This window comes from Nicotiana sylvestris, chromosome 6 (genome assembly GCF_000393655.2).
Source record: "Nicotiana sylvestris chromosome 6, ASM39365v2, whole genome shotgun sequence".
In the NCBI taxonomy this organism is placed as follows: domain Eukaryota; kingdom Viridiplantae; phylum Streptophyta; class Magnoliopsida; order Solanales; family Solanaceae; genus Nicotiana; species Nicotiana sylvestris.
The window spans coordinates 145,874,414-145,896,447 of NC_091062.1; the positions used below are offsets into that span (position 1 = coordinate 145,874,414).

Below are 22,034 nucleotides of genomic sequence, written 5' to 3' on the forward strand. Positions count from 1 at the left end.
TTCTACAGACCCTTCGAGACCGTTAAATCACGAGTCCGGGTCCGTTTACCCAAAATATTGACCGAAGTCAAATTAACTCATTTTATAACCAAACTTTATCATTTTTCACAGAATTTCATATTTAAGTTTTCCGGCTATGCGCCCGGACTGCCACGCAAATCGAGGTGACTTTAAATGAGGTTTTTAAGGCCTCAGAACACAGAATTTCGTTTTTAAACAAGTGAGTACCCGAACATTCTCCACCTTTAAAACAATCGTTCGTTCTCGAACGGACAGAAGAAGGAAGTACTTGAGTCGGGGAAAAGATGGGGATAACGGCTCCGCATATCGGACTCGAACTCCCAGGTCGATGCCTTAGGAGGCTGACCTCTCCACTGAACACAAACAGAAGGAAAACTCTTCGACCTCAACTGGTGAACCTGCCGGTCTAGAATAGCCATCGGCTCCTACTCGTAAGATAAGTCCTTTTCCAACTGGACAGTGCTGAAATCTAACTCGTGGGATGGATCGCCGTGATATTTTCGAAGCATGGACACATGAAACACTAGATGCACGGCTGATAAGCTCGGTGGCAATGCAAGTCTATAAGCCACCTCTCCCACTCGATCCAGAATCTCAAACGGGCCAATGAACTTAGGGCTAAGTTTGCCCTTCTTCCCAAATCTCATCACGCCCTTCATAGGCGACACTCAAAGCAATACCCGCTCACCAACCATAAAAGTCACATCTCGAACCTTGCGGTCTGCATAACTCTTTTGCCTGGACTGAGTTGTACGAAGCCTATCCTGAATAATTCTGACCTTATCCAAGGCCTCCTGAACCAGATCCGTACCCAATAATCGAGCCTCTCCCGGCTCAAACCATCCAACCGGAAACCGACACCATCTACTATATAACGCCTCATAAGGAGCCATCTAGATACTCGACTGGTAGTTGTTGTTATAGGAAAACTCTGCTAAAGGCAAAAACTGATCCCACGAGCCTCCAAAGTCAATGACACAAGCTCAAAGCATATCCTCCAAAATTTGAATAGTCCGCTCGGACTGCCCGTCAGCCTGAGGATGAAATGTTGTGCTCAACTCAACCTGCGTACCCAGCCCTCGGTGAACTGCTCTCTAGAAACGCGAGGTAAATTGCATACCTCGGTCCGAAATGACAGACACAGGAACACCATGAAGACGAACAATTTCCCGGATATAGATCTCAGCTAACGTCTCGGATGAATAGGAGACTGCCACAGGAATGAAATGCGCTGACTTGGTCAGCCTATCAATAATGACCCATACTACATCAAACTTCTTCCGAGTCTGTGGAAGTCCAGTAACGAAGTCCACAGTGATCCGCTCCCACTTCCACTCGGGAAGCTCAATCCTATGAAATAACCCACCAGGCCTCTGATGCTCGTACTTGACCTGCTGACAATTTAAATTACGAGCCACATATGCTACAATATCCTTCTTCATTCTCTGCCACCAATAATGCTGCCGCAAATCCTGATACATATTTGCGATGCCCGGATGAATAAAGTACCGGGAGCTATGGGCCTCCTCTAAAAATCAACTCCCAAAGCCCATCCACATTTGGCACACACACTTGACCCTGCAATCTCAAAACTCCATCATTATCTAGGGTAACTTACTTGGAACCTCCACGCTGCACCATGTCTCTAAGGATGCACAAATGGGGATCATCACACTACCGATCACGGATACGCTCCAATAAAGAAGAACAAGCGACCGTGCAAGCTAATACACGACTAGGCTCAGAAATATCCAACATTACGAACTGATTGGCCAAGGCCTGAACATCCAAAGCAAGCGGCCTCTCACCGACCGGAATATAAGCAAGACTACCCATACTGGCTGACTTCCTACTCAAGGCATTGGCCACCACATTGGCCTTTCCCGGATTATATAAGATGATGATATCATAATCTTTTAACAACTCCAACCACCTCCTCTGCCTCAAATTCAACTCCTTTTGATTGAACAAATACTGAAGACTCTTGTGATCCGTGAACACCTCACATGACACGCCATACAGATAATGCCTCCAAATTTTCAATGTGTGAACTATGGCTGCCAACTTTTAATCATGAACTGGATAGTTCTTCTCATGAATCTTCAACTACCGCGAAGCATAGGCAATGACCTTGCCATCCTGCATCAACACTGCACCAAGACCAATACGAGAAGTATCACAATAAACTGTATAAGGCCCTAAACCTGTGGGCAAAACCAACACCAGTGCCGTAGTCAGAGCTATCTTGAGCTTCTGAAAGCTCGCCTCACACTCGTCCGACCATCTGAACTGGGCACCTTTTTGGGTCAACCTGGTCATCGGGGCTGCGATAGATGAAAACCCCTTTACAAACCGACGATAGTAGCCTGCCAATCCCAAGAAACTCCTAATCTTTATAGCTGATGCTGGTCTAGGCCAGTTCTTGACTGCCTCAATCTTCTTCGGATCAACCTGAATACCCTCTGCTGACACAACATGACCCAGGAATGCAACTGAACTCAACCAGAACTCACACTTCGAAAATTTAGCACACAGCTGACTATCCCTCAATGTTTGAAGAACCACTCTGAGATGCTGCTCGTGCTCCTCCCGGCTGCAGGAATATATCAAAATATCATCAATGAAGACTATCACGAACGAATCCAAATAAGGTTTGAACACCTGGCTCATCAAATCCATAAAATATGCTGGGGCATTTGTCAACCCGAACGACATAACCAAGAACTCATAATGCTCGTATCGAGTGCAGAATGTTGTCTTAGGGACATCAGATGCCCTAATCCTCAACTGATGGTAGCCAGATCTCAAATCAATCTTTGAAAATACCTTGGCACCCTGAAGCTGATCAAACAAATCATCAATCCTCAGCAATGGATACTTATTCTTGATTCTAACCTTGTTCAACTACTGGTAATCAATACACATTCTCATCAACCCATCCTTCTTCTTAACAAACAACACCGGCGCACCCCAAGGTGAAACGCTGGGCCTAATGAAGCCCTTCTCAAGCAAGTCTTGCAATTGTTCCTTCAACTCTTTCAACTCAAGCGGGGCCATATGATACGGCGGGATAGAAATGGGCTGAGTGCATTGAGCCAAATCAGTGCAAAAATCAATATCCCTATCGGGTGGCATACCCGGCAAGTCTGAAGGGAATACCTCAGGAAACTCACGACAACGGGCACAGAATCAATAGAGGGAACCTCAGTACTAGAATCACGAACATATGCCAAATAGGCCAAACACCCCTTCTCGATCATGCACCGAGCCTTCACATAAGAGATAACACTACGGGTAGAATGACCAGGAGTCCTCTCCACTCTAAACGAGGCATACCCGGTAAAGCTAAGGTCACAGTCTTGGTATGGCAGTCCAAGATAGCGTGGTAAGGTGATAACCAGTCCATCCCCAATATAATATCGAAATCGACCATGTCCAAAAGCAATAAATCTATATGAGTCTCAAGACCCCCAATCACCACAATACAAGCACGATGGACTCGATCAACTACAATAGAATCACCCACCGATATAGACACATAAATGGGAACACTCAATGAATCACTAGGCATAACCAGATATGGTGCAAAATAAGATGACACATACGAGTAGGTTGACCCTGGATCAAATAACACTGAAGCATCTCTATCACAAACTAGAATAGTACCTGTGATAACCGCATCTGAAGCCTCAGCCTCGAGCCTGGCTGAAAGAGCATAACATCGGGGCTGGACCCCACCACCCTGGGCTCCATCTCTAGGACGGCCTGTAGCTGGCTGGCCTCCACCTCTAGCGGCCTGAGCTCCACCTCTAAATCCTCTACCTCCACCTCTAGCACCTCTACCCTCACCTCTAGCTGGCTGGGCAGGCTGTGGAACACCTGGTGCCTGAACCATAGCACGGGGACCCTGCTGCTGCGACTGAGTACCCACCAATCTCGGACAAGCCCTCCTGATATGACCATACTCACCATACTCATAGCATCCACTTGAGTATTGTGGCTGAGGAAATTGAGACTGACCCTAGCGACCCGAATGACCACCCCAAAAACTCTGGAGCGGCGGTACACTAATAGGAGCTGATGGTGCACTGTAGGACTGCTGATCGGAATACTACATCTACGAACCACGGCTACTTGAAGCGCCGTGAGAGACCTGAAGAGCTTACTGAAAGGGCCTGGCTGGATGGCCTCTACCATATGAATCTTTACCTCCAGACGAGGCACTACTGAATCTACTTAAATGACGGGCCTCTTATCCGACCCGTGACCACCTCCCTACGACAAGACCATCTCCACTCTATGGGCCACATTGGCCGCCTCCTGAAAAGTGATCTCACTCCTAGCCTCCCTAGCCATCTGAAGGCGAATCGGCTGAAAAAGACCATCAATAAACCTCCTCACCCTCTCTCTCTCTCTCGGTAGGAAGTATGACAAGAGCATGGCGAGCTAAGTCGATGAACCTGGTCTCATCTGGGTAACCATCATGGAACCCTACTGGAGGCGCTCAAACTACCTCCGATAAGCCTCTCGCTGAGTAATGTGGAGAAACTTCTCTAGAAATAGTTGTGTGAGCTGCTCCCAAGTCAAGGCTGGCGATCCGGCTGGTCTAGCTAAGCAATAATCCCTCCACCAAGTCTTTGCGGATCCAGACAAGCGAAATGTAGCAAAATCAACCCCAATGCTCTCAACAATACCCATGTTCCTGAGAACCTCATGGCAGTTGCCTAGATAATCCTAGGGATCCTTAGTAGATGCACCGCTGAAAGTGGAAGTGAAGAGCTTGGTGAACCTATCCAGCATCCACAAAGCATCAGCAGACATAGCCGCTCCATTACCGGTCTGAGCTACGACACCCGACTGAACTGCTCCAACTGGCTGAACCGCTGGAGTCTGAATCTGAGGAGCTACCTGGTTCGGAGTGCGAGTAGCAGGAGTCTGGGCCCCTCCCCCAGTCTGAGAGATGGCTGGTGCTACAGGAAGCAAGCCCACTTGGGTGACACTCTCCATGAGGCCCACTAATCGGACAAGAGCATCCTAAAGGACTGGGGTAGCAATAAACCCCTCTAGGACCTGAGCTGAGCCCACCGGAGCTGCTGGGGCCGGAACCTCATCATCAAAGTCAACCTGAGGCTTCGCTACTAGGGCTGTTGCTCGGGGCTGAGCTCTACCCCTACCTCGGCCTCTGGCACGACCTCAGCCTCGCCCTCTACCCCTCATGGGAGCTGCTGCTGGAGGCTCAGGCTGCTGAGCGGTAGATGAGGAAGCCCGTGTTCTCGCCATCTACGAAAGAACAGAGTAGAAATTCAATTAGAATTGAGAAACAGAACCACCCGACATGAAAGAACAAATGTGAAGTTTTTCCTAACTCTATAGCCTTTGGGGGATAAATACAGACGTCTCCGTACCGATCCCTCAGACTCTACTGAGCTTGTCCGTGAATTGTGAGACCTATGTAACCTAGAGCTCTGATACCAACTTGTCACGACCCGGATTTTCCCACCCTTGGGAGTCATGATGGCGCCAACTCGTAAAAGCTAGGCAAGCCAGGAAAATTTAGAAATCTTTAACTCTTCTGTTTTAATCTCTCTTTTACAACTTATATTAACAAGTGATAAACATCTAAATAACAGCGGAATATGAGATTTAAGCGGAAGTCTTAAATAAATATAAAACCAAAATGTTTCGAAAGTCAACACATGCCTCTACCCAGAAATTGGTGTCACAATATTCACGGACTACTAAGAGTACTACATACAATAGTTTGAAGGAAAAATAACACTTTTTGTCTCGGATACATGAGATAACAAAACATAATAAAAGATAGAGGAGACGTCGGGCCTGCGGACGCCTACAAGGCTACCTCGGTGTCTCGGTGGACTGAAGGCTGCTTCTCCTACTGCTACTGATCAAGTGCCACTCCGGTATCTGCACAAAGTGTAATATCAGCACAACCGACCCCATGTGCTAGTAAGTGTCTGGCCTTTCCCCGGGGAGGTAGTGACGAGGCTAGGACCAGACTCCAGATAAACCTGTGCAGTTATATAATATATGGCAAAAAATAAACAGGAATAAGCAGTGTAAAATGGGAGGGGGTACATGCTTCAGGGAAACATATCAAGACCAACAGAACTTAATAAAATATGAAGGGACAGCTCAATATCTACAACGATCCAATAACAATATTGTTGCGGCGTGCAACCCGATCCAATATAATATCTGTTGCGGCGTGCAACCCGATGCAATATAATATCTGTTGCGGCGTGCAACCCGATCCAACTATACAGTCACCAATAATCATAATTAACCGTCCCGGCAAGGGATTAACAATAGACTACACTATTCCGGCAAGGGAACTCAGCAGTACAAGTATATATGTCTCGGAAAGGGAGAATCAACTATAACCAATCATAAATCAACTCCTACTCATCTCAATTACCACCATTTCTCAATCATAAGTAGATTCCACGATAAACAAACTAAGTCTTTGCTCAATATCAAGGATTTACTCACTATTTCAACCATAGTAACATTCAAGAATATAACAAGTATCAATTTAAGATGCACGGTCATGCTTGACACCAACGTATAGATACTCGTCACCATGCCTATACGTCGTACTCAACAAGGAGCAAATCACATATAGGACTCAACTCCTAATCCCTCAAGTTAAGGTTAGACCGAACACTTACCTCGATCCCTCGAATACAACTCAAGTTTCAATTATAGCTTTACCCCTTGATTCCACCGCCAATTCGCTCGTATCTAGCCACAAGTTACTTAACTATATCAATAAATGCTAAATGAATCAATTTGAATGCATTAAAATGAGTTTTCCAAAGTTTTACCCAAATAGTCAAAATCGTCCCCGGGCCCACGTGGTCAAAACTCGAGGTTCGAACCAAAACTCGATTACCCATTCCCTCACGAACTCAAATATATAATTTGTTTTGAAATCGGACCTCAAATCGAGGTCCAAATCCCCAATTTGAAAAACCTAGGATCTACCCAAAACACCTAATTTCTCTCATGAAAATCATTGATTTGAAGTTGAAATCATGTTAAAAGATGTTAATAATTGAAGAAAACTAGTTAAAGATGACTTACAATTGATTTGGAGAAGAAAGATTGTTTGAAAAATCGCCTCTTATGTTTTAGGGGGTTTTAAAAAATGAAAAATGATTGAAAATCCCATCTATTTATACCCCTCTCAGACCCCCTGTGCGGACCGCACAAAATGGACTGCGGCCGCACAGGCCTTCCTGAGATTACTGCGGTCCAGTGCCCTGTGCGGACCGCACAAAGTCGACTGCGGTCGCACAGCAACGCCTTGTGCGAACCGCACAAAGTCGACTTCGGCCGCACAGCCTCCACCGCGTGCCGTACAAAGTCGACCGCGAACCGCACTGGTAGATTCAAAGACCTACAACTTCTGGTTTTAAGCCTAAAACATCCCGAAACCTACCCAAAACTCACCCGAGCCCTCGAAACTCCAAACCAAGTGTGCATACTAACTCAAAAATATCATATGGACCTACTCATGCAATCACATCATCAAAATAACATGTAAAATCATGAACTAAACCTCAAAACTTAACATTTTTATCAAGAACTCTCAAAGTCCATAACTCCTCAACCAGAAGTCCAATTCACGTCAAATAAACTCCGTTTTTCACCAAATTTCACAGAAACGTCTTAATTCATATATAAGACCTGTACCGGGCGCCGGAACCAAAATACGGGCCCGATACCATCATGTTCTAAGAAAATTTTATTTCAATTTTCCTTAAACAGTTTCAGAAAATAATTTCTTTTAAAAAATTATTTCTCGGGCTTGGGACCTTGGAATTCGATTCCGGGCATACGCCCAAGTCCAATATTTTTTTACGGACCCTCCGGGACCGTCAAATCACTGGTCCGGGCCGTTTACCCAAAACGTTGACCAAAATCAAATTAACTCATTTTATAATCAAATTTTATTATTTTTCACAGAATTTTATATTTAAGCTTTCCGGCTACACGCTCGGACTGCGCACGCAAATCGATGTGACTCTAAATGAGATTTTTAAGGCCTCAGAACACAGAATTTCGTTTTTAAATAAGTACAAGTATACAATAAGAAAAATCTAAATCATACAAGAGGAAAGATATTCAATACCTTATGGTTTGCTACTAAAGATCGCTGGAATACCAGTAGCTTGCTACTCAACATGATAGCTATAATTAATTTAGTTTCAGTAGGAGTAGCATAACATGTTTGAGAGTTGAGACTTTGGGCTTTAATTACTTATTGGCTTGTAAATATTTCCATTATCACAAGGCCCAAGGAAAAAAATTAATATTTTATTATTTTTAAACTTAATATATAAAATATACTTTTCTTATATCAAATTATTCGGGTTAGTTCGGTATTTTTCGGTTTATTTTTGTGAAATTAAAAACCTACCCTAATTATCGGTACGATTATAGTTTTATATAAAGACCTACGAAGAAATCTAATAATCGGTTCGACACGGTTCGGTTCGATCGGTTTAGTCGGTTTTTAAAGATTCATTGACACCCCTAAATTGGCATATGTAAGCGGCTTTTCAGTGGTGCCTATACAATATATGCAGGTGGTAAAAAAAAATCAAAATGCTGCAGGATCAATGATTTGAATCAACTAAAAAAACATTTAAATAAAACTCTTATAATTTATCAAAGCCGAAAGAATATAATTCATGGTTCATAGAACTCCAGCAAAGCCCACAAACCAATTAGGAAAAAGAAAAAATATATCAATGACTAGTTTGGCAAAAAAGAGGAATTCCGTTGCCGGGGCTTGAAAACGATTCTTTTGGGTGAGAGCCAAATATTCTGACCAACTAGACTACAACGGAAGCTGTATTAAGAAGTATCGCATACATTATAGAATGGGTGAGAAACATTTACAAAGAAACTGAACATACTTCCAAAAATATATCTTAAAAATTGTGATAAATTGAATAGTGGGGAGGGAGAAATGCTGTTGGATTGACTCCATTATTGATAATTTCACGGGATATTTGGACTTCACTACTTTGAAGGCACAAAGGTTAAATGGATAGCTTCCATTTACAAGAATGCCGATGTTGCGTAGAGAGGTTGAAATTACTCAATTTTTTCGGAATAAGGTAAGTATCATGCGAAGGCTGAATATATTGGTTGTGCATAAATTTAAAGATTTGAAGAGTTGGATCTTTATGATGTGCATTACAGGGTTTGAGTTTTTCCAGTTTTTACTTTTTAGGAACATTAGTGGCCTCAAGTGCATAACTAAACTCTCGGACTGTCATTTTTCCATTATAGGTTCTATTATATGTTGTGCTTTCAAGATAGTCAATTTTATGGTTCTGTTTTCTATATTATAGCATTATTTTATGATAGTCAACTCCTCGCGAATTTATTCATATGAAAAAATAAGGCCGAACTGTCCCAATTAGAATGACTTTGGTTCAATCATTCCTTGAACTAATTTATAACGGAGGCTTTTGTACAAGAAGAATTAACTTAAATAGTCGCTCACCTAACCGCTTAAACTAAAATAGCAAGTGAAAATATAATATATGTATTATCAATTTATAAACCATGTATATGGCTAGAAAAGGTAAACACCATATATGGCCGGCTATTTGTGTAAAGATCCCGTTGTACAATGGACCTCAACGGCTCCACCAACCCACATTCTGAAGCTCCCAGATTAATAACATGAAATAAGAGGCCCACTTCGTGCTTTAAGCCATGAAGAAGGAAAGCCAAATAAAGCTCGAAAGAAAATGCAAGAAATGATGAGTATAGCATTTTAAACTCAACATTTTTAGCATTAACATTTTAAAACTAAACAACCTTGGATTTGGATAGGCTTTAACACAAAGAAATCTTGAAATATAGACCCAACTCTTCACAGGCGTTGTTGTAAACTTATTGCTTGTCCCAGGATAAAGAGAAAAGGGTATATTAGTAGCAATATAAAACCTTTCCAGCCTCCACCATTTTTATACATTTCAGCAATATACTGTTTATATTGGCAAAAAAATAAGAGACTAATTTTCTATACACTGACAGTGTACAAGAATTTTTTATATTATCAGATCACCTAAAAGAATAACTCTAGGTAACTATCAATATTAAGTACCGGAAGAATAGATCAAGCAACATGTTATAAAAGGTGAAAGCACTGATAGTATAAAAAAAGTTTTGCATAGTTGGTGTATATAAGTTAAATCCAGAAAATAATGAGTGTATCTATCATTCATTCGTTCATTCATTTATTTTGATAGTTCAGTCATGTAACATTGGTCCATTAGGATTAATAAGGTGTATTTTCGGCAGTTTTCTTATTTAACTTTGTGCCCGCTGCGCTATGACATCTTGTTTAGATAGAATACGAAGTTGGAACAATAACAGAAAATTGAAGTTAATTTTTAGTGCAAAGGTAAAAGCAGGAATCATTTACATAAATCTCTTCAGTTGCTATTTGATCAAGGAAGAACTAGAAGGTGAGGGAAATATATGTGATTTCCTTTCTCATATATTTCTGGCTGACAAATAAGCTAGTATTCCCAAAAAAATCATAACCTCTATCGCATTGTGTATTGGGTACATTCTATAATTCTTGCTTGTCTGTTGGAAATATTGACATGAAAGACACATGTTTATTGCACGTGGGGAACTAGTTGCCTATAGGAAATGAGATGGGAATTACAAATTCATCAGGAAATCAAGGTGATCAGTTTGGAACTTTTGAAAAGTTTAGCAATGCTAATGTTTATTAGAATTTTGAAAATCTCTGTTACTCCGTTCGGTCTCAGATATGGCAAACTGATTTGTTTCACAGTATTTGACGTATTAGAAAAACAAGCAACAGTTATCACTACTTCTTTTATTCAAAATTTTAGTAGAGGTGAGATTATTGGTATATGATTGAGGTTGAGGCTATTCAAAAGTAGTGATCAAAAACAATAAAAGCCAGATAATATGGACCGGAGGTATTAGTTTGCAATTTTTGACGTTTGATATTCCAGGAGAAGAAAATGCTGCTGTCAACACTCAACAGAAAGGAGAAGTTGCTGTCAATGCAGACAATGTTCAAGGAGAAAGTAACCTAGCTCCTGAAGCTGAAGGTGAAACTAATGATTATTTTCATGAAAATGATGCAGATCTGTCTTCAAATACTAAAGATCCTAATGTTTACGCTGAAGGTGACAAACAAGGTTTATTATAGTTATGGTTTATGGAATTAGCTTCACTTCTGTAGCTAGTAAAAATACTACACCAATTTGGTTTATGGTAATTGTCGTTTTCTTGACCAAAAATATCCTGTTTGTAGAGTTAAACAACAAAGACTCAGCATCCTTATCAACTTTCAGAGGTTCAACTAGAACCAAATGACTGATCAGTTAGTCCGGACATGCTGATCCTGATTCTTGCCAGAAAGATGGGGAAAACATTGACCATTATCTGGAATCAATTTTGGAGGGAAATGATGAAATGCCTAACGACATCCTGATCAATTCCTAGCTCAGCTTAGTTTAAAGTAACTTAAGCATTTCATCAAGTTGAAAGATTATTCCTAAATCTGCAGATAAACAGAATAGTTGTGTCAGTACCAAAAGACAAGAGAGGAGGGAAGGAAGAACAAACCATTTCTTTTGGGTTCAAAAGATAGCTTATATTACTAGTAAATTTTAATATGCATTGGTACAAAATAGAAAAATCAGACAAATATTGAAATGTTACCAATCTTTCAACATATTGCTCCTTCTAAAGCACCAGAAAACATCCAAAGGTTCAGTGTTGGATCAAATTCAGAGAAATCAGGTGATTAAACCGAGCTTATTAAGTGCCCAAGCATTGATTTTGGTGTCCCTTTAGATGCTAGGTCTGAAGAATCAGATCAAACTCCACTTCTTTAGCCTGAGAAGACACTAAGAAGCTTATTGTTAGGCTCCCGTGCTAAGCTCTCAAACTCAACAATGAGAGAAGAATATGGCGGAAACTTGTTAAACTACGAGGCTGTGGCAGTTGAAGATAAGACTATGATGGAATTAAGTGATTCTGAGATTTCAAACTGGAGGAGATCATGGTGATTCTAAATCAGAGACAGACTCAAAGACTTTAGCGCCAAAGGAACTGTCTCTAACTTCACCAAAAGGAAGTCCTAGATCATCCTTTTTCAGCATTTGCATTTGCTGCACAACAACAATTCTGTTATTTGTGGCTTGAATTATTTTCTTGTATTTTTATGAAACTCATAGTCCCTATAGGTTTAGGAAAACTCATTGTCCTAATAGATTTGGGAAAGGAAAACCTATAGTCCTTGTCAAATTGGGAAACCTTTCTCATATATGTTTGGGACCTTTTGGGATCTATATATAGGGGTTGTAGTTGGGGATTCTATAGATTGTATTGTGCTTTTTTTCTCATTCATAGTGGAAAACTCTCTCTTCTTTTGCCCCGAGGATTGGGCTTAGTCGAACCTCGTTAAATCCTTGTGTTGATTTTTCTTCTCTATTTGCTTTATGTGAGATTGTGTGCTAGTTAACCCACGATATTCTGCAATAATTGGTATCAGAGCAAGGTTCGGGTTTCTACACATAATATAGGGTTAAGATGTCTTCATCATCTTCAACAAAGTACGAAGTAGAGAAATTTGACGGAGGTTCTAGTTTCAGTCTATGGAAGATTAGGATGAAATTGTCCTTAGTGTTACAAGGATTATGGAAAGCAAATGATGAGGATTTTCCTGAAGATATGAAAGAGACAAAGAAGGAAGACCTGAAGGAGAGGGCTTTAAGTGCGATCTTCATGAGCGTTACAGATAGCGTTCTTCGGGAAATTGCTGAAGAAACTTCTGCAGCAACGGCATGGAAGAAGCTGGAAGATCTGTATTCTTAGAAATCGCTGACAAACCGCCTATACTTAAAAAAAGAGGTTATACAATCTCCGTATGAACGAAGGTACACTTGTTAAAACTTACCTTGATGAGTTTAATTCAATTATATTGGACCTAAAGAATGTGGATATCGAAATTGAGAGTGAGGATCAGGCTTTGATTGTGTTATATTCTTTACCACAATCTTATGATACTTTTGCCGATACACTGCTATATGGAAAAGATAGCATTTCACTAGAAGATGTTAGTAATGCACTAAAATCTAAAGAGTTGAAAAAGAGCTTTCCAGACAATAGAATTGAGGGCGAGGGTCTTGTGATTAGAGGAAGAACACAACAAAAGGACTTTAACAGGAAAAAGTCAACCACAAGATCAAAGTCTAGAGCAAGGAAGCAAAACTGTTATGAGTGCGGGGAGCAATGTCACTACAAGAGAGATTGTCCTAAGCTAAAAGAGAAAAGAGGGAAGCAAAAAATAGATAATTCGGCAAATATTGTTGACACTGGCAATAATTCTGATGATAGTGATTATGTAGGGAAGTTTGTGCTGTGAGTTCTAGTCATGGGCAAAATTCTTGGGTTCTTGATTCTGGTGCTACTTTCCACATGTGTCCACATAAGAATTGGTTTGTAACTTACAAACAAATGAGTGCGACTGTCTATATGGGAGATGATAATCCATTACCAGTAGAGGGGGTTGGTAATATCAAATTGAGAATGTTCGACGGAATTATCAAAAACATTGAGTGTTGGCATGTTCCTCGGATAAAGAGAAATTTGATTTCTCTTTCGACTTTGGATGATCAAGGATATAAATTTCACTTTGAGAATGGAATACTTAAAGTATGTAAAGGCTCCATGGTACTCATGAAGGGTAAACTACATTCTAAATTATATCATCTTCAGGCCAGTGTAGTTGAAGGGGAAGCTGCTGTAGCTTCTGGAAAAAGTGATCTGAATCAGTTTCAGTTGTGGCACTTGCGACTTGGCCATATGAGTGATAATGGATTGTCTTTGTTGAGTAAGCATAATTTGCTGAATGGGTACAAAAATCAAGTTTTGAATTTTTGTGAGCATTTAATGTTTGGTAAACAGACAAGGGTAAAGTTCATCAAGAAGGCCGAGCACAAGACCAGAGACAAGTTAGATTATATACACTCTGACTTGTGGGGTCCAAACAGAGTTCCCTCCAAGAGTGGTGCCAGGTATTTTATGACTTTGATTGATGATTACTCAATGATGGTGTGGGTGTATTTTTTGAAAACAAAAGATGAGGCATTTTCGACATTTGTTAAATGGAAGACGATGGTTGAGAGGCAGACGGAAAGAAAAGTTAAGCGTCTTCGAACTGACAATGGGTTGGAATTTTGCAATTGTGAATTCGATAATTTCTGCAGCAGGGAGGGCATAGTGAGACACCGCACTTGTGTTGGAACACCACAACAAAATGGTGTTGCAGAACGTATGAATAAAACGCTTTGTGATAGTTCACGAAGTATGCTTTCACACTCATGTGTTAGCAAAGATTTTTGGGCTGAAGCAATCAATACAGCTTGTTATTTGGTCAATAGATCTCCATCCACAGCTATTGAGTTCAAAACTCCTTTTGAGGTATGGTCCGGTTCGTCTGCTGATTATTCAAATTTGAGGAAATTTGGTTGTCCTGCTTATGCTCATGTGAGGGATGGAAAACTTGAGCCGAGGGCAAAAAAGTGCATATTTCTAGGGTATGCAACTGGAGTGAAATGTTATAGGTTGTGGTGCACAGATCAAAAGACTCCAGGGCTAATTATCAGTAGGGATATAAGATTCAATAAATCTGCCTCACTGGACAGTCAGAGGGAGAAGGCAATAGCAGAAACAGATCGTGGTGTCAGTGACCGCATAAAGCTAGAAATTGAATCTCTACTAGCTCAGCCTAGTAGTTCTAAAGTAGAGGAAGTGGAGGAGGTGCAAAATATTGATCAAGATGATAATGTTGATGCACCTGCGCAACAACAACCATATAGCATTGCAATAGGCAGAGAGAAGAGAGTGATCAACCGACCACAAAGGTTTGCAAATGTAGTTGATGAGAATCTTCTTGGATATACGAATCCAGTGGGATTTGCTTTGGCAGTTGCAGAGACCGTTGATGCGTCTGAGTGTTATAGCTATCTAGAAGTTATTCCGAGTATAGAACCAAATCGACGGATTAGTGCTATTGCTAAAGAGATTGAGTCTCTTGACAAATTTAGGTGTTGCCTAGAATTGGTTGATGTATGCGAAAATGGATAGAGCCCTTGCGAGGGCTGAGGGCAAGGTAGAGAGACGTTGTTCCTGTTGATGAAGAGAATTCAAGACAAGGGGAAGATTTGTTATTTGTGGCTTGAATTATTTCCTTGTATTTTTAGGAAACCCATAGTCCCTATAGGTTTAGGAAAACTCATTGTCCTAATAGATTTGGGAAAGGAAAACCTATAGTCCTTGTCAAATTGGGAAACATTTCTCATATATATTTGGGACCTTTTGAGATCTATATATAGGGGTTGTAGTTGGGGATTATATAGATTGTATTGTGTTTTTCTTCTCATTCATAGTGGAAAACTCTCTCTTCTTTTGCCCCGAGGATTAGGCTTAGCCGAACCTCGTTAAATACTTGTGTTGATTTTTCTTCTCTATTTGCTTTGTATGAGATTGTGTGCTAGTTAAACCACGATATTCCGCAACAAATTCATTGAGTTAAACAACATATATTTGTTTTCTATCGTTTGACATGGTTTGCTTTTTCATCCTATTAATATTTTTCCATGCGTGGAGCATTAGAATCATGTATAAGTCTGCAAGATATTGAAGATTTGGTAAGAATGGAGGTGTCTATCTGTGTGTGTGAGAGAGAGCGCGCTACGATTAATATTTGAGTGATGACTGCTATAACTAAATATAGCCAATAGATGTAGAATATATATATATATATATATAATCGTGTATAATTTATATATATCGATTAGAAAAAGTAAAGAATAAATATGATTTGCGTAGAGATACCTTTATTCATCCAACGGACAATCAAGTATTAGCATTTGAGATTGATCATCAAAGAAAGAAATGATGTTATATGCAAGCATCTATAAATGAGTTCCAGGCGGAATGCACTAGGAGATGCAGAAACTTAGTACTCCAAATTATTTTTCCAACAAAAAGTTCCATTTCTACTAAAATTGAAAGAATTACAAATTTAAAAAAAAAAAAAAAAAAGAGTACAATTTCAGAGACTAATAATCAAATCATCCTACAATTTCTTGGTTGGTATGTTGACGAGTTAACAAAAATTAAATAAATGATAAAAGAACAATAATAAGGCCATCTGAAAAGAATAAAGAAAGAAATTATGAATTTTAATTAATGTTTTTGCGCTTCTAAGTTCTATCCGACGTTCATCATCATTTTCACAAATTCATCAAAGTTGACTTGACCATCACCATCCAAATCTGCTTCTTTAATCATCTGCTCGACCTCTTCATCTGTTAGTTTCTCCCCTAAATTGATCATTACATGCCTCAGCTGCATAGGATCAAACACAAATTTCAATTCAATATCTTGTTATAATTTCCTGTATTTAAACCAGAAAATTAACTTAATTATACTAAAAAAGAAAGTCAAACGAGCCAGTGCATTGCTCGGTGTGAACTATGGAAAAATTCATTGGACGAAAAGGACATGTTTGAAACAACTGTATAATTAAGAATATTTTATTATAATGACAGATCAATTCACGTGTCAATCCCTTAGCAGCCAGGGGTTAACTAAATTCCTTCCACTAAACCCTATTAGTTGTGATAAGAATGAATTTATTTTTAATATATCCATTGAGTATATGTAGTTCTTTTTTATTTGAAAAGAACGTTTTCTTGTTGTGGTCCTCGTCAACAATATGAGTACCGGCCGTACACGATTGACTAGAAACAGATCTAGTGATTATATAAGAGTATTTGATATAGATTAGAACATGGATATTTTACAGCATATTAGAAGAAAATAGCATAACATGATAATTGAATTTATTCAAAACAACAATCAAGTTACGATAAAAAAAAGGTTTTTGGCTAATTTCCTTTTCCTACTATTTATTCTTTTGGAATGTAATTTTACATTAGACAAGCTTTTTTAATATGGTGCGTGATTCAACAAGCGATTCAAATGATAACAAGTTTGTGGTTTGTTCACCAAAAGTAAATCTAGAAAGAATGTGATTTATATTACCTACATTTTGATTTTCTAAATAGGTATACATATATAGTTCGAGCTGAAAAGCAGTAAATTTATACGTAAATTTATAGAACTCGACATAGAATTATAATTGCGACGAATAAAATCATACTTAAAATAGTTGATTTATTTGGAAAAAAGAGTGACCTCGTTAGCAGATATATAACCATTTTGATCTTTGTCGAACACCTTGAAAGCCTCTTTAAGTTCTTCCTCAGCATCAGTGTCCTGTTTATGAAAATAAGAAAAGCGTTAATAGCCCTTAATCAGAGCCTTGTTTACTAAAAAGGTGGCATATGTTTTACTCATGCATATGTATAACAAAGATAAATTTGTTCAAGTCCAAAAATAAGCTGCAAATTAAAGAGCTATTAGCTCGACATATATATTCATAGGGAGGGAGGGAGAATCAAAATTTAAAACACCTCATATTGTTTTGTTAAATTTTACCTTCATTTTCTTGGCCATAAGGTTCAGGAATTCAGTGAATTCAATGGTTCCATTCCCATCTGAATCAACTTCAGTGATCATATCCTGCAGCTCTTCCTTTGTTGGATTTTGATCTAGTGACCTTATTACTGTCGCTAATTCTTCGACTGTAATGCAACCTGTTACATGGAATTCATTGAAAGACCACAATGTCAAAGTTAGAAACAACTTACTAAAGGAAAAATTAAGAGACTAGCTACTAATTACCATCTCCATCTCTGTCAAATAGACTGAAAGCTTCTTGCAATTCAACAATTTGTTCTTGGTTCAATATATCTCCCATGATATTTTGGACTTTTTAGTACCTCGAAATTAAAGGACAGAGAAAGAACAGCTTGAAAGAGAGTAGAAAATGGGAGAAAAGAAAGTTGCGTATAGCTCAATCCTCGCTGGGCTTTATGTAGAGAAGTTATGTAATACTATGTCAAGAGGGGACTTACGTATAAATGCATCCCATTTTCTTTTCAAGCTCCCCAAAAATATGGAAACGCATATTGAATTCAAAAGAAAATTAGGGAAGTAGAGACAACAATCTAGGGTGTGAGTGTGACGTACGTGAGAAAAGTATTACTTAGTATAAATATATAATTAAACACATATCTAGGAAAAATTACGCCAATCTTGTACTAGTAATGGAGTAGTATTTTAAAGAATATAGTACTACTCATTTTGAACTAATAATAAGTCTCTCTTAACAAGATTTAGACAAAATTAATTAGCAGAGTCAAAAATGAAGTTAGTCGTGGATTAGGTGTTGTAGTCATGACTCATGACTTTGTCACTTCCCATCTCAGAGCATGACCAAATTAAACCATAAAACGATTCGGCAATCTGCATTTTCTGCTGCTATTAATTTCTTGGATATTCCACCTCTTTTCGGTGCACAAAATTATTTCCTTTTTTTTTATAAATTCAAAAGATAAAGAAAAATAATACTTACTCATACTAAGTAAATAAATATAAACAGCTGGAGTGTTAGATGAGTAGGGGACAGAGGGCATTGAAAGAGAAGACTGGAGAAGGCATGGGGAGGTGTGTACTGTTGTACTTCGACTAAAACTTAATTCAATATGGAGTATTGTTTTGTTTTGTTTTTCTTTTCCACCAAATATTGATCCACTCAATGAGAACATTGGCATTGCTTGCAAAATTTTATTTTTTGAGCTTGCAACATTTTAATTTTGAGTTTCTATAAAAGTATTTATTTAAAAATAACTTATTCTTTCCACATATGTAAAGTTACTTGAGATTCAAAGTGCATTAGAAAAATATTTTTGTAAGGAAACTAGGGCCACTATAACCATTAGCGATGCCTAATTTGCTAATTTAGTTACGTAGGGTAGGGACAAACAATTAGTCAAAGTATCCAGCTGGATATTCTTGTACACAACTCTCAAGGTAATTGGTGGCCAACCAGTTACTGTCTCACCCTATTGAAAATGAATCAATATATTTATGCAACACGATTAAGGCGACATCTTATTTTTAGCAAGCATAACTGCATGCTCTACCTGTAAAATAATTTTAGTAAATAAAAAACGGCATGCTCTACTTGCTATGTATCATTCACAATTGAATACCTGCTTTCTAGCAATTTTGTGAAGTTTTGGGACTTGAATATTGATGTTGAAATATGTTTTGTAGCAATTTTGTGAAGTTTTGGGACTTGAATGTTGCTGAAATAAATACTACTAAGTCTTCGTGATGATCAATTGATAAAATGGTCGTATTCATAATAGTAGACCTCAAAAGGGCACGTCTTTTTGAAAACATATGGCCTTTCATGAAAACGTGTTATTTGGAGAAATGGAACTTTTCATAAAGTATGTGTCTTATTCCTTCACAAAAATACAATAACTAATGTCTTTGTTGACCTTTGAATAGAAAGACTTAAGGATCGTTTGGTAGGGTATATAACAATAGTAATAATAGGGTGTATTAGTGATGACGGGATTAGTATACCGTTGGAATTAGCTATGCTGAGATTAGTTAGGTTGAAAATATATGATTATCCATGAATTAAACCATGATATAGTTAATTTTATGGTTTGCTATGTATAGGAATAGTATTGAATAGGAAATATAACTATATAGGTTGGAAAAAGAATACTACCAAAGGATTAATAATATCAAAGCTAATATATGTATTATTTTTCCTAATACAGCCTACCAAATCACGGCTAACAGAGCATGCATAATATGTGATGTGTAGTAAACTCACTTCACAAATACTGAAGTGTGAAGTGAATCCCATAGCTAATAATAAGAACCGATTTTTGCGCTAAATGTAAAATTTATAAGATTTCTTTGTATCAAGAGAGAATACATGCTGTTAAACCGTTAGCAAACTTGGAGTTTCTGGCAAAAGTTATCCTTAAATTATAGGTCAAAGCAAGGGGTACATCCTTGTCTTATCCTAGTAAACAAAAATCATCCTTATACTATTTAAAAAGTTGCAAGAATCATCCTTCAGTTAAATTTTATCACAAAAACTAACATCATCATCAAAATACCATGTCCATCACATGCCTTTTCCCATCAAATTTCCAATATTGTCCCTCCTACCCAATCGTCTTCCACCTTTGCCAAAAAGAACTAAGACTTCAAAACTAGAAGTTTCTTTCCATATGAACTTCACACCCAACTATGGTATGATAGTTGGAACTCTCCGATCTCATGCTATACTATTTCTTGCTACCTTCCTTTTGGAGAGGAAAGTGCAAAGCCTTTAAAAATAGTGGAAGAGTTTTGACTTTCTAAGCAGCAACATGTATTTCAATGCACGTACGGTAGATTTTTGATATTCTATCTTTAATTTGAGGTGATGATGCAAGGTTTGTTTTTAAAATGTGACTCCAACTTCGGTTTAGCTCAACTATTGTGAAACCACTCACTCCGACAAATGGAAGAGAACTAATCTAGTTTCTGACTTTCAGGTTCTTGATTTAGAGCTAGAACCTTTTAATTTTTCTCATTTATAGGTAGACTAATAAAACTGACACAAAGAGAATCGGCACCCTCATCAAAGCTCGGCACAAATATAAGATTTTACATGATCATAATGCACTTCCATCTCAAGGTCGTGCCAATCTCTTGTTATCATCTGCTTGTTATAAGAAGACAACTTAAGGAGAAGTTATTTCAGTGTAGGCCATTTTTGTTCATTAAATAGCAGCAACTTTAAAGAAGAAATAAGCAGCACCTAGTTCATCCTGCTAGTTTTCTTGAAGAAGAAGAAGAAGAAAGGGAGGAAACAAAAATTAAGAAGGAAAAAGAAGACGGTCAACATGTTCTTGGAAAAGTCGATTGGGCAGGAGGGACAATATTGGAAAATTGAGGGGAAAAGGCACGTGATGGACATGGTCTTTTGACGATGCTGTTAGTTTTTGTGATAAAATTTAATGGAAGGATGATTCTTGCAACTTTTTAAATAGTATAAGGATGGTTTTTGTTTACTAGGATAAGACAAGGATGTACCCTTGGTTTGAGCCATAGTTTAAGGATGATTTTTGCCAAAAACTCGCAAACTTGTGAACCTTTAAGTTACTCCAAGTTTTACCAATATAAATTAAAAGTTTCAAATAAATAAGCGCATCTTGGACAATCGAATTCTCTTGTGTCGCCTAAATAACTAATTAATATTGTTTGACCAAAAAGTGTTGAGCTTTTAGTTAAACTAATTAATAAGAAGACTTTGGGCAAATCTTAACCAACAATAATTTATTCTAGATCTAAGATAGATGATGAGAGTAAGCAAACATAGCATACATAAGATTTAACTGTAATATTGATTAAATCACATTATATAAAAAGAGGATGACAATTTCAATAATGTTGAACAACAATGAGGATACATGGATGGAACAGGCCACCGATCTTTAATAAGGTAGAACCCCATACATTTGGTGTGATGAGACTAACGATATATGTTGAAGATCTGAGGTTCCTTGCTTCTTTCTCCTTCGTGGAGAGAGAGAGATGAAGATCTCTCCTCTTTTTTGGGAATAGTTTTTTGATTTGTCCCGCCCCTCTGCTTCTTCTTCTCACATAGTTTATATACTAGATTTTCTTCCTTACCCAACGATCATTAACCATAGTACTTAAGCCATTTGACTATATTATGGGTTGACCCCTTGAAATGCCTTGATATCTAATTCACCTCTCAGATATCCTAAATACATGACTTCGGTCGTGGCCGAGGTGCGTGTCGTTACAACATGGTATGGATATGACAGTTCCAAGTAACTTTTCGTCGTCCCTTCCCACGCTGATTCTTATCTAGTCAGATTTTGAACCATACTGTTAGTCCCTCCGCTCGTTGGGGTCGCCTCTTGGCGAGCTCGATGGGCGAACTCTATTGATTCGAA

The 22,034-nt window shown here is 38.6% G+C and overlaps 1 protein-coding gene across 1 annotated transcript; it reads right to left on the bottom strand.

Moving 5' to 3' along the window:
* Positions 1-16,081: 16,081 nt before the first annotated feature.
* On the bottom strand, positions 16,082-18,156 carry LOC104234220 (calmodulin-like protein 8). Its single transcript, XM_009787755.2, has 4 exons — positions 17,875-18,156; positions 17,629-17,786; positions 17,326-17,406; positions 16,082-16,473 (listed from the first exon to the last, which is right to left on the bottom strand). The coding sequence occupies exons 1-4, from the start codon at positions 17,948-17,950 to the stop codon at positions 16,336-16,338; spliced, it is 453 nt and encodes a 150-aa protein (XP_009786057.1). The 5' UTR covers positions 17,951-18,156; the 3' UTR covers positions 16,082-16,335.
* Between the last annotated feature and the right edge of the window lie 3,878 nt (positions 18,157-22,034).